The sequence below is a fragment of the Microcaecilia unicolor genome, chromosome 5, assembly GCF_901765095.1.
Source record: "Microcaecilia unicolor chromosome 5, aMicUni1.1, whole genome shotgun sequence".
NCBI classification, from domain to species: Eukaryota; Metazoa; Chordata; class Amphibia; order Gymnophiona; family Siphonopidae; genus Microcaecilia; species Microcaecilia unicolor.
In genome coordinates, this window is record NC_044035.1 from 42,401,242 (window position 1) to 42,416,596 (window position 15,355).

The window sequence follows — 15,355 nt, forward strand, 5'->3', positions numbered from 1 at the left end:
GGTGTTGCAGTGCATGCAAGCCAGAAATCCCGTGGGACACAGGAAACGGTCCGTGGCATCAAGTCTTCAATTTGGCGCAGCATCCAAATATGCTAGGGACTTTGGACTCTCTGGTAGGGTCAGAGCACAGTTTGTTGCAGGAGAGCGTAGGAATGGGCACCATTTTCTTGGTGCCAAATGGCAGTGAGGACCAGCCTGTGTCTGATCATGTGTGAAGCACAGCCCCACCATTTTACAACCTCAGGGCCTGACAGAGCATTCAGTTGAATTGAGATCTTTGTTTTCTCTGGAGATTATATTGCTCTTACACCAGGCCTATTGATTGAAGCAGGGACAGTCTGAGTTGCTGCATCGTGCTTCAGTGTCTCACTCCACTGCCCCTCTGGCTCCAAAGAGATCTTGTTTAGACCTCCAGGAGTGGGCAGATGAGGCTATCTGCTTCTTTGCCTCCTTATCTGATGTGACTTCAGTTTATTCAGAGGAGCCATCGTTGAAGGAGCTGTTAGAGGAGGGAGATGATCCAATAGGACAGAGGTTGTTTCATAATGAGGAGCTCAGTACTCTTTTTCTGAGGTACTGGTGTCACTCTCCATTGAGGAACCTTCTGCCATGGTGTCAGGCATTCCATCTTCATCGATCATTAGGGGCATAGAGGTTCTTCTAAGGCCTTCCTGATGTATCCTGACGTTCAGGACCTGATTACAGCTTTCTCACCACTCTATCTCAAAGGCGTATTTGCATATACCCATATGGCCACAGCATCAGAGGTTTATATGTTTTGCGGTGCTTGGCCGTCACCTCTTGTTTAGGGCTTTGCCCTTCCGTATCACCCACAGCACCAACAAAGTTTTACCAAGGTTATGGTGGTGGTGGTGGCCTTTCTCTGGTGCTAGGGAATCGGAGTTCACCTGTATCTCAATGACTGGCTTATTTGTATGTTGCCCTATTCAGACATCATAGCAGCGACAAGCAGTTGTATGTCTTCTGCTGTCATTGGGTTGGGTGATCAATTTCGAGTCGAGCAGACTAACTCGCAGACATTTAAATATCTGGGCATTCTACTACTACTACTACTTAACATTTCTAAAGTGCTACCAGGGTTACGCAGCGCTGTACAATTTAACAAAGAAGGACAGTCCCTGCTCAAAGGAGCTTACAATCTAAAGGACAAAAAAATGCAGACATTAAATTGGGACAGTCAAGATTTCCTGAATGTGGAGGTGTAATGGTTAGGTGCCGAAAGCGACATTGAAGAGGTGGGCTTTGAGCAAGGATTTGAAGATGGGCAGGGTGGGGGCTTGGCGAATGGGCTCCAGGAGATTATTCCAAGCATAGGGTGAGGTGAGGCAGAAAGGATGGAGTCTGGAGTTAGTGGTGGAGAAGGGTACTAAGAGGAGGGATTTGTCCTGTGAGCGGAGGTTACGTGTAGGAGTGTAAGGGGAGATGAGGGTAGAGAGGTAGGTATTGAGGGGCTGCAGATCGAGCCAGCAAGGGAAAGGATCTTTCTCACAGAACGCAGGAGGTTGAAGCTGGTTCAACAGATTCGTCGCATCTTCAGTCATGACAGGCCCATGGTCTGGGACTATCCAGGTTCTAGGATCAATGACTGTGGTGATGGAAGTGGTACCATGGGCAAGAGCTTATATGTGGCCTTTATAGAAGTCTCTTTTCAGCAGCTGGTTTCCAGTGTCACAGTAGTACGACCTTCATCTTTCTTGGACGCTAGTTGCCTGACAGAGTGTGCAGTGGTGGTTGTCACCCAGGAATTTGACCATCTGAATTCGCTTTCCGTTAATACAGTTGGAGGTAGTGACAATGGACACCAGCAAGTCGGGTTGGGGAGCTCATTACAAGTTCCATCTGGCATATAGGCTACTTGGATGGAACAGGAGTGTCTGGTCAATAAATCACTTGGAGGTCAGGGCATTGCGAAATGACTTGTGTGACTTTGATTCCTTTCTGGTGTGTGTCCTGATCCGAGATTTCTCTGATAATGTTACGGTATTGGCTTCATCAACAAGCAAAGCAGGACCCATAGCTGTCTGATGGCGGTGGAGATGGCCTCCCTCATGAGTTGGGTGGAGAAAATTTTTCTCTGCTTGTCAGCAGCTCACTTCGCTGGGTCCTTGAATGTGGAGGTGGACTTCCTCAGCAGGCACTCTGTGGACCTGGGATAATGGGAACTATCCAGCCAGGGTTTTCAACTGTTAGTGGACCGATAGGGTTCTCTTCTGGACTTGATGGCGATGAAAAAGGCACTGTCAGGCCCTGAGGTTGTAAACTGGCGGCTGTGTTTTCATCACGTGATCAAACACGGGCTGTTCCTCACTGCCATTCAGCCCCAAGAAAATGGCACCAGTTCCTACATCAAACTGTGATCTGACCCTACCAGAGAGCCCAAAGTCCCCAAGTTATTCAGCCATTGGAAGGAACCAGGCTCATTGTGGATCGATGCCTTACTGCAGCCCAGGCTGGAGACGCATCACTGTATACCTTTCCTCCTTGGCCCATGGTGCTCCGCGTGTTGAAAAGAATCACATTGCACCACAGTCGAATAATTCTCGTAGCCCTATATTGGCCGTGGTACACGGACCTGATTCGACTGCTGGACAGGGATTCATTCTGTTTTCCTTAGGTACAAGGCCTACTAATATAAGATCCAGTGCTCATGGAGGATACGTGCCCCTTTGGTCTTATGGTTTGGTCACTGAAAGGGCTCGGTGGAGACAAAAAGGTTATTCTGATTTAGGTCATTACAACTTTTTTTCAGGCTTAGAAAAGTTCTTTATCCATGGTGTGTGCAAGAGTATGGAGGACGTTCGAGGGCTGTTGTTCTAAGTGCGGACTTCTCCCTTCTCTGCTCAGATCACACATGTATTAGCATTTCTTCAGGCAGGCCTTCAGAAAAGATTGGCGTTGGGTTCTTTAAAAGTTAGGTTGTGGCTTTGGCCTGTTTTAGGGAACAACTGCAGAACATGTTTCCTGCAACTTACCCAGATATTATTTCTTGCGGGGGGCGGGCAGTGTGCAGTATCCCTTTTGTACACTATGTCTAGAGTAGAACTTTAATTTAGTTCTTCCGAACTCTGCAAAAATCACCTTTTGAGCCACTCTGGAAGGCCTCCTTAAAAGATCTTGTGCTGAAGACAGCGTTCTTGATGGCTGTTGCATTGGCCCTTAGGGCTTCGAAGCTCTAGGCTGTCTTGTCAGGATCCCTTTCTCCTCAGAGGTAGGGGTCTCCCTTCACATTGTTCCTTCTTTTCGCATTGTTCCTTCCTTTCTTCCGAAAGCAGTATCAGCATTTCATCTCAGCTAAGTTGTGGAGCTTTCGTCCTTTTGCAGAGAGGACGAAGAGGCTCAGAGGCTCAGTATTTTTCCTTGAAGCTTCTTGATGTATGTAGAGTCCTCATTAGATATCTGGAAGTCACAAATGAGTTTCAGAAATCGGACAGAGTGTTTGTGCTTTTTGGTAAGCAGAGGCTTGGCCTCATGGCTTCCAAGCCTACAATTACTAGATGGCTGAAGGAGACACTTATTATCTTACTTGCTTGCTGGGAAGCAGACTCTTCAGGCCTTGTGGGCTTATTCTGCGAGGTGTACAGCAACATCCTGGGCAGAGGTTATCTTACTGCCTCTGATGGATGTTTGCAAGGCGGCGAAGTGTTCAACGCTGCATACCTTTGCCAAGCACTACAGGGTGGATGTTGATGCTCACTTGGAAGCCAGGTTAGGGGCTTTGGTCCTCAAGGTGGCGATGCCAGGATCCCACCCACTCTAGGGATTACTTTGATAGATCCCACAGGTTCTGGAATACTGAGAAGCTATGTCATGATAGGAGAAATTAGGTCTTAACTGATCATTTCCTTTCCATTAGTCCTTCTCATTATTCCAGAGGCTCACCTGTTTCTGAGATGTTTAGTTGTTGCAAAGTAATGGGCCAGATAATGACTGTTACCTTGCATCATGCTTCCTGCATATGTCTTGTTCTCTACAAATTTTCCAGAGATGTTAGGAGTCCACACGTTTGCTCGTCTGGCAGAGATGGCAGAGGTCCACACATGTTTGCTCGTCTGGTTAGTGTTCGGTTAGTTGTTTAAGGTTGTTGTGTTTATCCATACTGCTTGTCTATGTAAATACTGAGGAGCTGCCTTGGATGCCAAGATAGATGTCTCAGCTGAGTTTTTTTAGTTCTCTGTCTCCGCCTGTTGGTTGATGGATACTACTATCCAGTGGTGTGCTGGAGCAGGCTCTCACGAGCTCGCGAGAGCCGTTTAAGTTTTTAAGAATTTTGGGAGCCGGTTGTTAAATTAGGCCTCCCCGTGGCTACTTTAACAGCTGACTCCCAAAATGTGGGCTTGGGCCTCCTCCTGAATTCTATTTTACTTTGCTGGCAGTGATGCTGGCCCCAACAGCCAAGTAAATAGACTGCTGCTGCTCTCTGCTCCTTGTTTCTGACTCTGAGCATCAGGCTGAGACTTTTCAAGCAAGCGCAAGAAGGTTCCATCATGCTGCTCGGAGCCAGAAACAAGCAGCAGAGAATGGTGGCAGTCCATTTATTGGCTGGTGGGGCTCGGCAAAGGTATGCCTAGTGTGCCCGCACAAGGGAGGGGAGAGAGAGGCATGTATTTCCCCCCCCCCCCAAAAAAAAAAAAAAAAAATTCAGGGCCGGCTATGCCCGGATAGAGAGCCCGTTGTTAAAAATTTACCAGCACACCCCTGCTACTATCCCACAGGTTCTGGAATAGTGGGAGGATATAATGGAAATAATTCGGGTAAGACCTAATTTCTCCTTGCCCCAGGTACAAAATAATTACCTGTATATGATATATAAACTACTTTTATTGTAACCATAGAAAGGCAGTGTATGAAATCCCATATACTGTACTATAAGGCTTATACCCAGCAATGACCCACTAGAGTTCTATGCGGTTTACAAAATTATTTTTAAAAATGGACAGAGTATATAAGCAAACAGTTCAGAACTCAAACCTATTAAGAAAGTTTTTAAAAAATGAGATTTCAAGGCTTTCTTTAAAACCTTATAATTATGCCATATACGAAGATTTACTGGCAGGGCATCTTGTATCTTGATAAGAAAAGAGCCCATTGAAGATGGTTTTGTACCAGAAATTTTTGGGACTGGAGTGAAATAACAATAACGTAAGTCTCTCAAAACCGTCTCTGTGTTAAAGTAACTAATTTAGATAAATACTTTGGGGACACACCATGTATAATAAGAAAAACCATGGTGCAGAGTTTAAAGGTAATTCGGGCTCTAATCGGGAGTCAGTCAGTTCTTTCAACAAAGGTAAAGCTGTTTCAAACCTCAAACGGCCATAGTTGTTTTTGGAAGCAAAACTTGAGTGAATGGCTGTTGAATAGGGCTGCTGTTTAGAGCAAACCAGAGGTTCATGTGTTCATGAAATACCTAGCTGTTTCTTAAAAAAAAAAAAAAAAAATCTAGCTGATTGAAAAATTAATTAAATATTTTTTAGCTGTGTTGATACTCTCCCGCCTACCCGCTTGCAGGAGGAGACATATGAAGACCTAAGTGTTGTGCTTTTCCTATCTGTACAGATAAAAGTAAAGTTGGCAAGCCATCAGAAATATTTGCAGAGGAAGGAGATTGACTGCCATTATACATTGGCAGCTCAGTGGGCATCTGATTTAAATTAGGGATTGTATCAAAAGGGGACTGTGTAATGCTAGAACAGTGACGGATAATAGTCTTATGGAAATGCGGTATACATTTTTTTTTAAAGGAGAACACATATTTCCCTCATAGGCCTTTAGGGCCCTCTTGGCTGAAGTAGATGCCTGTCCTAAGGGTGGAATAGTGGGTGCTGGCCTGAGGCACATGTTCTAGCACTGCCCTCCCATACAACTTTACTGGAGTGAAATGTCATCAACAGGCATTGCCAGATAAGGATAGCTTCAGCAAATCCTGGGTTCTTATAATGAACAGCACTGTTGGGATTGACCTGTTGGTAGGCATTATTAGTTCTTAGTTCCGGTATTTTGGTTTTGTGGGCGAGCCAGTATTGAGGAGGCTCTGGAGGGCAGTGTTTGGTAGCCTTGCTGGGCGTTTCAGCCACTGCTCAAAGACAAAATTGGAGTTCATGTTAGCAGGATTTTGGAGGGAGCTTCTGGGCCAAGGACTGTTGCTATGATAGCTGAATTGGAGGTAATTGGGATTGAAGATTTATGGTGTCTGCTTAGAGGAGCAGAAGAAAACTGTCAGTCAGCCAATTTTCAAAGTGCCTATACTGTAAATGTAGTGCTGCTTGAAAGACTCCTAAACTGCTCCCTGTATTTATCATAGCAAAACCTTGTTTTGTTTTTAAGAGCTGAAATACAGGGAAAGAGAGAGACAGAAGTAGTTGGTGCAAGTCGAGCTTTTTCCTCTGTTCCAGAAAACAACATAATCAACGTAATAAAGGTGAGATTTTTGCTTGGCTTCTGAAGAGGGAAATGCACTGCTGCTTGGAAAGGATGCTAAAATCTAACATAAATGTTTCAAACTGTCATCCGTTATTAATTTTTGTACTTTATATTCTGAAATGATGTAACCATTCCGAGAGAGCCACCTGCATAAGCTAATGACACCACCATGGTGCACACTGGCCCTACCAGTCTTTCTTGAGCCCCACAGTTTTCCCCATTATTCATCTTTCTCTTGCAACCCCCCCCCCCCCCCCCCCCCCATCTGTACTCTGTTTCCATTAATGTTTCAATGGCTAGAAGCAACTCTCCTCCTCCACATCCAGGGTCACTGTAATAAATTACAGAATGTTTAGCAGGGGTTCTGCATTCAGTTGTGTTTTTTTTTTTTTTGCAGTTATGGCAGTCCTATACATAGAATAGTGCATAAGAAAACCTTGCATAAAGAATTGCGTAGGCATCTGCATACTGTTCATTTAAATCTGATGGTAATGAAGGTATTAGGTGTTTAAACTTGGATGCAAAGAAGTAAATAATAGACTTAAAAACGTAATGCTAGGTTTTCTAACACTGGAGATTTAGCGCATAGTCTTAGGTGGAGTAAAAAGTTGGCTCTCCTCAGTGGTTAGCATTAATGAGGGTTTTATGCCAGCATGAAATACTGTACCTGCAACTGTTGTTTTTATTGAACAGGATGGGTGGACAATCTAGTTAATAAAACAAAAACATGCCGGGGGGGGGGGGGCGGGGGTTGAGAATTGGAGAGATTTTGGCTTTCTGACTATTTTCTTTTGAGTCCTATCAGTTTTTCTCTCTGCCGGCAGATGGAGACATGGACTAGAAGCTTTTGGACCTTGCCCCTTTATAGGACATACTCAGGCTCATTTTCAAAGCACTTAGCCTCCCAAAGTTCCATAGAAACCTATGGAACTTAGCCTCCCAAAGTGCTTTGAAAATATGCCTCAATGTGGCCTGCAGCTCAGTATTAGTAAAGCTGCGTCACAATCTCATTTCTTCAGTCATGGGAGAAATATACCCCTAGACAGAGTTCCTCATGAGAAATTACTGATGGGCTAGGAGGCAATACGTGTTGTATGTTCTGTTGTGGATTAGAAATTGGTTATTAGACAGAAAACAGAAGGTAGGGTTAAATGGCCATTTCTCTCAGTAGAGGAGGGTGAATAGTGGAGTGCCACAGGGATCCGTACTGGGACTCATGCTATTTAACATATTTATAAATGATCTGCAAATCAGAATGGCGAACGAGGTGATCAAATTTGCAGATGACACAAAACTATTCAAGGTTGTGAAAACACATGCGGACTAAAAATTGCACGAAGACCTTGGGAAATTAGAAGACTAGGCGTCCAAATGAAGATGAAATTTAATGTAAATAAATGCAAAGTGATACACATTGGGAAGAATAATCCAAATCATGGTTGCATGGTCAGCACCCAAGAAAAATATCTAGGTGGTGTTCTAGACAGTACGCTGAAATCTTCTGCCCAGTGTGCAGTGATGGCCAAAAAAGCAAACAGAATGATAGGAATTATTAGGAAACGGGATAGTAAATAAGACCAAGAATACTATAATGCCTCTGTATCACTCCATGGTGTGGCCTCACCTTGAGTATTGCATTCAGTTCTGGTCGCCGTATCTCAAAAAAGATACAGCAGAATTAGAAAAGGTTCAAAGAAGCACAACCAAAATGATAAAGGGGATATGAGGAAAGGCTAAAGAGGTTAAGGCTCTTCAGCTTGGAAAAGAGATCATTGAGAGGGGATTTGATGTCCTGAGTGGTGTAGAACGAGTAGAAGCGAATCGACTTTTTACTCTTTCAAAAAGTACAAAGACTAGGGGACACTCAATGAAATTACATGGAAATACTTTTAAAACAGGAATATTTTTTCACTCAGCAGGGCTTTTTTTGAGGGGGTACTTGGGGGTACTGAGTACCAGCACCTTTTCCATTGTGTGCTGAAATTAGCCCATGGTCCCCAAGTTTTAATGAAAGAGCTCAGGCTCTACACACCAATTCTGCCATGTCATAGATTCTGTGACTGGTTGCAGGGGTCCTGGCTATTGTGGGGTGAGTCCCTCAGTGATCACCTCATCCCTGAAGGGTGGCCTGACATTTGAGTACCGGCACTTTTTTTGCTAGAAGAAACACACTGTCACTCGGAGAATAGTTATGCTCTGTAACTCGCTGCTGGAGGCTATAGTAACAGCGGAGAGTGTATCTGGGTTTAAAACATAGTTTGGACAAGTTCCTGGAGGAAAAGTCCATAAGTACAATACTTACCTTAATAATGTTGGCTGTTGGGACCAGAACAAACCCCCACAGCCAACACTATTAAGATAACTTTTGCACTATGTAATATAAAACAGTACAGCACGTTAAGCATCTTTAAAATATCTGGAAATATTTGAAAAACAAACAGTAAAAAAGAAGACCAGTGACAACTTTGGAGAGTTGGTTTAGATGGTACAAAGTCTTTATCCATTATACCTCTCTGCTGAGGTCTTCAAAAAAAAAAAAAACACCTTTTTGAATACTTATAACATAAGCCAGTTATTTGCAGTTTGTTGATGTGAGCTTATGCTTTAACATATTAGCCATAGTTGCTGTTTTCAATATATTAGAATGGCAGTGCTGTCCTATGTTTGCACACACTTTTTGCACATACAGGTCCATAAGATTTGTGTACTGCATCAAATGTTTTTTTTTTGTTTTTTGTTAAATTATGTATTGAATTTCATCATACAGTTCTAACATGTGGCTTATTACATTGACCCACCAGTAGGGCTGGAGCTGGGCAGATAGTATTTCTCCTTCCATTTCATTATAGGTCTATGGATTAATGACACTGCACCACGTCTTGTCATCTTTTGATTTCCTGCTTTCCCATCATGCTGGTCAACAGCACTGCTGTTGTGCTGCCCTTTCCTCTTCATTCATAGGTCACCTTTCTAACCATATTAGTGAATTTCACCACTGACTGTCCAACGTGGCCAATGACATCTCCTACAATTGGGTAACGCACTTAAGATTTGTGTAGGCCACTGCTATTTCACATGCCTTGTGAAGACCTGTTTAGTTTCCAGCACTTCATATCATCATGAAAAACCTGGGGATTTCCACTTATTTTTTTCTGGTGTGCTGTATCCCTGGTAATCTGTTTACTACATTATGCTCACTGGCAGTAGATATAAAATTTAAAAAACTCTATATCTTTAACTTCTATTTCCTGTAGTTCCTAGGATTTTGCACAGCTGTGTGGCCAGAAGGTTACAAGGACCAGGAAATTCTACTCCTAATTCTATTGCTGTGTAAAATAAGATTAGAAAAGCAGTTAAAGCTAATGCCGTTGGTGGACTTCCATTGTCTTCTGGAGAACCTGTTGAAGAATATAAGAGATTGGGATGTAAAGGTAAATAATGGATAATGCTGTATGACAGCCCTCCTATAATATAGATAAAATGGTGCGTCTTCTTCACCAATTCACTTGAGCGAAGGGTCATTTGAATGTCTTGAAAATAGATCCTTTTTCTGCACTTCAGGTTTATTAAACCTCAAAGCATATGCTGCTTTTGTTGAGCTACACTGCTGGTCCTGGCAAAAAAGTGAATATGCTGAGTAGTGGTGCATAGTAATAAAGCAGGAGTTGAGCTAAGTTAAACTGAAATACTGCTTTTGTATTTCTTATCTGACAGATGCCTGAACTGTGCTTAGCCATAAGTAACCTTTCCACGCATCACCATGACCTCCTGAAGCTGGTCCAGCTGGTTCCTAACTCTGTAATGCGAGGAAGGTAATGTTAGTACATATGGACTTTTGGAATGTAGAAATGGCAAAAACACTCTGAAAATGTGTTGCATGAAATTGCATAATATATCAATTCAGTAAGTGGACACCTACTAATATATTCTCCAAGAGCAAGCAAGCTAGTTGTGTTGTGGCTGGGTGATGTCATCTAATGGAGCCCGCTGTAGATGCTGACTAGCGAAATTATAGAATTTTCTAGCAGCATCCCACCGCAAGTGTGTGTTGGTGTCTTGACCTGCAAGCATGTGTCCCTCAGTCTTTGTTTTTCTGCGGAGCAGGGAGGACGTGCCATCATGATCTTTTGGTGCAAAATTTTCTCTACTGTATAGTGCCTTCCTGTGTGGGCATTTTTGTGCCTTTTGGTTATTTTTTTCCTTACTCTTAATTTTATTCTGTTTCCCTTTTACTTTTTTGTAGTGTTTTTTTTTTTTTTTTGCTCTTGTTTTGCGAGTTACTAGGCCTGTTTAGGCTGGAACACCAACCTCAGTTTGAACGTTACTCCTTTTTATTGTTCACAATTGAGTTTAATGTGGCTGTGATTCTTTTTTCGATGTCCAAGAAGACCCCTAGTGGCTTCAAAAGATGCACCTGTTGTAATCCGGTGATTTCCTTGATGGACCCACACACTTTGGTGGTGTGGGCCTGACCATGAGCTTAGCTCTTGTTCTCTCTGTTGGAAAATGCAGTTGAGAACACAGAGGGTGTGGCAGGTTCAATAAGAGACTTTTTGGCTCCTCGAATGGCCAATACATCAACATCTGCACCAAAAGCATCGAACTTGATGGCTGCAAAGACTTCAACTACCATTGAAAGTGCACCGGCATTGAGAAGGCCACCACCTCTTTCAACATCGGATGCTGAAAGCTGGCCCCAGGACAGATCAGCGTGCTGTTCATCGGGGGAAGCCCAAGAAGCATAAGCATCAGTCCTCATCGATACACGGTGCTGGGAACTCCACAGCATCAGCAACGTTGGTACCCAACATTGGAAGAGGTGTGCTGGTGAGCAAGTCTCCAGGCAGCCAGGTCCCAACTTCCAGTTCAGCACCGACACCTTCTCACACTGCCTCTCTCCCAGCTCCCCTGCCTTTGCTGATGCCTTCCTTTGATGAGGGTTCTGAGCCATGTTCAGGTAGCTGCTGGCGCAGAGGCTACAGTTGAAATCTGCTCTAGCATCAAGGGCACTTGCACTAACTGCGGCTCAGCCCCAGATTCTTCTTGAGGCTCCACTCATGCCTGTGGAGATATCACTGATGCCAGTGCCTCGATAGGTGTCAATATCTACACATGCAGTACCACTCTCAGTGGAGGGAGAGGAAGCTTTCCCGGAGTCTGAAGGTAGGGCTGTACCTTGGCACTCATTGGGGTGTAGTAGTAGTTCCACTGAACTGAGATAGGCACAGACTCAGTCCAATCAGAGTACAGTGAGAAGTCTGAATGGGACTCAGAAGACCCTTATTACTTCTTGGAGGAAGAGTCTTATGGGGTACCTTCTGATCTCTCTCGACCTCAAGATAGATGTATGTCTCCACCTGAGGGTCTCTTTCACTAGTTTTGCCAAGGGAAATGGCTTTTGCCATCCCATTTAAGTTAGAGATGGAGGAGGAGCCCAAGGCAGAGATGTTATCTGTTCTGGACTGAGTCGCTTCCAAACGAAAGGGTCAAGGTACCATTGCACCCTATCCTTAAAGATACACCGACGAAGAACTGGGAATCTCCCCTCTCAGTGCAGGTCATACTTAAGAAGGTGGATAATGCAGTATTGTATCCAGAAGGCTCCCAGATTCAAGTGGACTCAACTGCCTCACTACTCTTTGATTGTCAAATCCACCCTCAAACGAACTGTAGGTGCTCCAGGACTTGTGCCTCGGCTCCCCTGGATAGAGAGGCTTGGCCCCTAGATTTATTTGGGAAGAAAGCTTTTCAGGCCTCTTCTCATTGCCTGTATCCAGTCCTTCCAGCTCTACACAAGCCTTTACTTGCAGTCTTTGCCAGTTCATTTTTTCTAGCGAAAAAGGTGCCGGTACTCAAATGCCAGGCCACCCTTCAGGGGTGGGTGATCACTGAGGAACCCACCCCACAATAGCCAGACCCCCTGCAACCAGTCACAGAATCTACGACAAGGCAGAATTGGTGTGTAGAGCCTGAGCGTGTTCATTTAAACTTGGGGACCAGGGATCAATTTTAGCAGACAATAGAAAAGGTGCTGGTACTCAGTACCCCCTCAAAAAAAGCCCTGGTCTTTGCTATGCAGTACACTAATTCTCCTACAGGAGCAGGCTACAAAGCTTCACCAGTTGGCCAGTAAGCAGCTGGAGTGCAGGAAGTATCTGGCCAGGGACACACACAGGTCTTTTGACGTTACATCCAGACTCTCCATCATGTTTGTGGGGATGCACGGACTCTTACGGCTGCGTGTCTTTGACCTAGAACCAGCAGTTCAGGAGAGGATGATGGACATTTCTTGCCTACTTGATAACCTGTTTGGAGATAAAGTAAACCAAGAAACATACAGGTACCATCCAAATTCTCTTAGTAATCTCCAGCTGCAGCCTCCTCTTCTAGTAGGTTTTCGAATGGGCCTAGGCGCAACCATACTACTCTGAGGAGTAGGTTTCTACCACATTCTCGTTCTGCCGAGAACCCTCAGACCCAGCATGCTCAGCCTTGCCAGTCTCGCCCCAGCCAGCCCACCCCTCAGTTGAAGTAAGGGATAGACTTTTGACTGGCTCCAGGAAATCATAGCCGCACTCAAAGTAATTGTCCTGGACGGCCTACCAGTAGGGGGAAGGCTAGATTTCTCTGGGCATCCTTCCCATGATTCAGGAAAAAGATTGGTCATGATCTGTCGACTTAAATGATGCCTATACCCACGTTTCGATACTTCCCAGTCACAAGAAGTATCTCAGATTCTGAATAGAGAAACACTATTTCCAGTATCTCATTCTTCCTTTTTGGCTAAGTGCACAGACTGGGAATATATGTGTTTATCTGGACGATTGGCTGGTCAAGAGCACATCGCAGGAGGGAGTGACAGTCAATTCGCCTAAGTATTCGAGTGTTGGAGTTACTAGGGTTCGTCATAAACTACCCCGAGTTCCGCCTTCTCCTGGTCCAGGGATTGGAGTACATAGGAACCCTGCTCGATACATTGCAGGCTCGGGCTTTTCTCCTACAAGCAAGAGCAGAGACCAACAGCACTAGCCCTTGCAAGTCTGAAGCAGCAAGCAGGTCACAGCTTGGCAGATGTTGATGGGCCACATGACTTCAAAAGTACTTGTCACTCCCATGGCATGTCTCCATTTGATAGAGGCCCAGTGGTCTCAGGCCACTGATAACCTAGCAGATGTAATCCAGATTCCACCAGTGTTGGACAAATTTGACTTGGGACTACTATTCCAAATTCCACCTCCTGAGAAGATGCTAACAGATGCATTTAACCTGGGATGGGGCATTCAGGTAGATGGGCTCAGGAAACAGATCTCTATATCAACCTCCTAGAGCTAAGGGCCATTTGGAAAACTCCAAGGGCTTTCAGAGATTGAGTACAGAACCAAATTATTCTGATTCAGACAACCAGATTGCAATGTTCTTTGTGAACAAGCAAGGGGAGGGGGGGGTACAAGATCTTACCCCTTGTGGCAGTGGCTGGCAGACTGAGCAGGGTTTTGCAACCACACGAGTGGTGTCTCAACATGGGCATAGCCCACAAGATCTTCCGAGAGTGGGGCACCCACTCAGTGGATATTTTGCCACTCATCTCAACAACAAAGTCCCCCAGTTCTGTTCATTCTCGGATCACGCAGCAGACTTGTGGCAGATGTCTTTCTCCTACATTTGAGGGGGGGGGGGTAGGGTGTTCCATATGTGTATCCTCCAATACCTCTCATAGAGATTACTTTGGGAACCAGGGAACAGTGATCCTAATTGCCCTTTACTGGCCAAGGCAGATCTGGATTCCTCTTCTTCTGGAGTTGTCCTCTGAAGATCCATGGAGATTGGACTGTCTTCAGATCCTCATCGTGCAGAATGAGGGATCCCTTCTGCATCCCAGCCTCCAATCCTTGGCCCTCACGGCTTGGATGTTGAGAGCATGGAATAAGAATCCTTAGATTTCTGCAATGCGCTGTATTTGGGTTTGTAAGAATCAAAACTACAGGCATTGCAGATTATACAAAATGCCTCTGAACGATTGTTGGTAGGTGTGTTCCAGTTTGAGCATGTATCGCCAATCTTATGTTCTTTGCACTGGTTGCCAGTACACGCTCGAATACAGTACAAGGTGGTAAAGTTGGTACACCAAGCACTGTACTCTGATGTAATTGGGGAATATCTCAACCTGTTAGATCTTTGTGGTCTGAAAATTTGAAGTTTTTGGTAAATGCTAAACTGCAAACTGTGGCATATGCTAATACACAGACCACCGCATTCTTGATGGCGGGTCTGCAAATATGGAACAAATTACCAGTTTATTTGAGACTGTGTAGTAGGGTTCAATTCAGTAAGTTACAGAAGAGATACTTGTTTGAACATGCATAGGGTTGATTTTGTCTGTTTTCTTGTATAATTTAATGCTTGTTAATGTTTTTTTTATTAATGTTGATTTGTGATCCGCCTAGTTGTAGGCAGACTAGGAATTTTTAAACAAATAATACATTTGCGGGAGGTTCTCTCTCACATCTTGCTGACTTCCAGGAAAGACTCTACTAAGAGGTGTTACTTGTTTAAGTAGGGGAGGTTTGATATCTGGTGTGAGGGCAATTCCTTGGATCCCCTCACTTGCCCTACACAAATCTGCTTGAATACCTCTGCACCTGAGTCTGGTTTGAAAACCAACTCTGTAAGGGTTCATCTACATGCAATCAGTGCTTATCACCATGTGAGAGGTAAGCTCATTTCTATACAGCCTCGTTGCTCACTTTGAGAGGTTTGCTATAGACAAAGCCCTCTATCAAACCTCCAACTTAGTCTTGGGATCTCAGTGTTGTCCTCACCCAGCTGATGAAAGCTCCTTTCAAGTCACTTGATTTTTGCCATCTGGAATATTTCATCTGGAAAGTTGTGTTTTTGGTGGCAGTCACTTTAGCTC

The 15,355-nt window shown here is 44.4% G+C and overlaps 1 protein-coding gene across 1 annotated transcript in view; it reads left to right on the top strand.

Annotated features, from left to right (window-relative positions):
- LOC115470002 (SMC5-SMC6 complex localization factor protein 2-like) overlaps positions 1-15,355 on the top strand; it is a gene marked incomplete at its 5' end in the record, with an annotated part of 119,785 nt that overhangs the window by 67,744 nt on the left and 36,686 nt on the right. Inside the window, 3 exon segments of the mRNA XM_030202835.1 lie at positions 6,346-6,439; positions 9,696-9,872; positions 10,156-10,253. Of these exon segments, the coding sequence (XP_030058695.1) occupies positions 6,346-6,439; positions 9,696-9,872; positions 10,156-10,253 (369 nt within the window).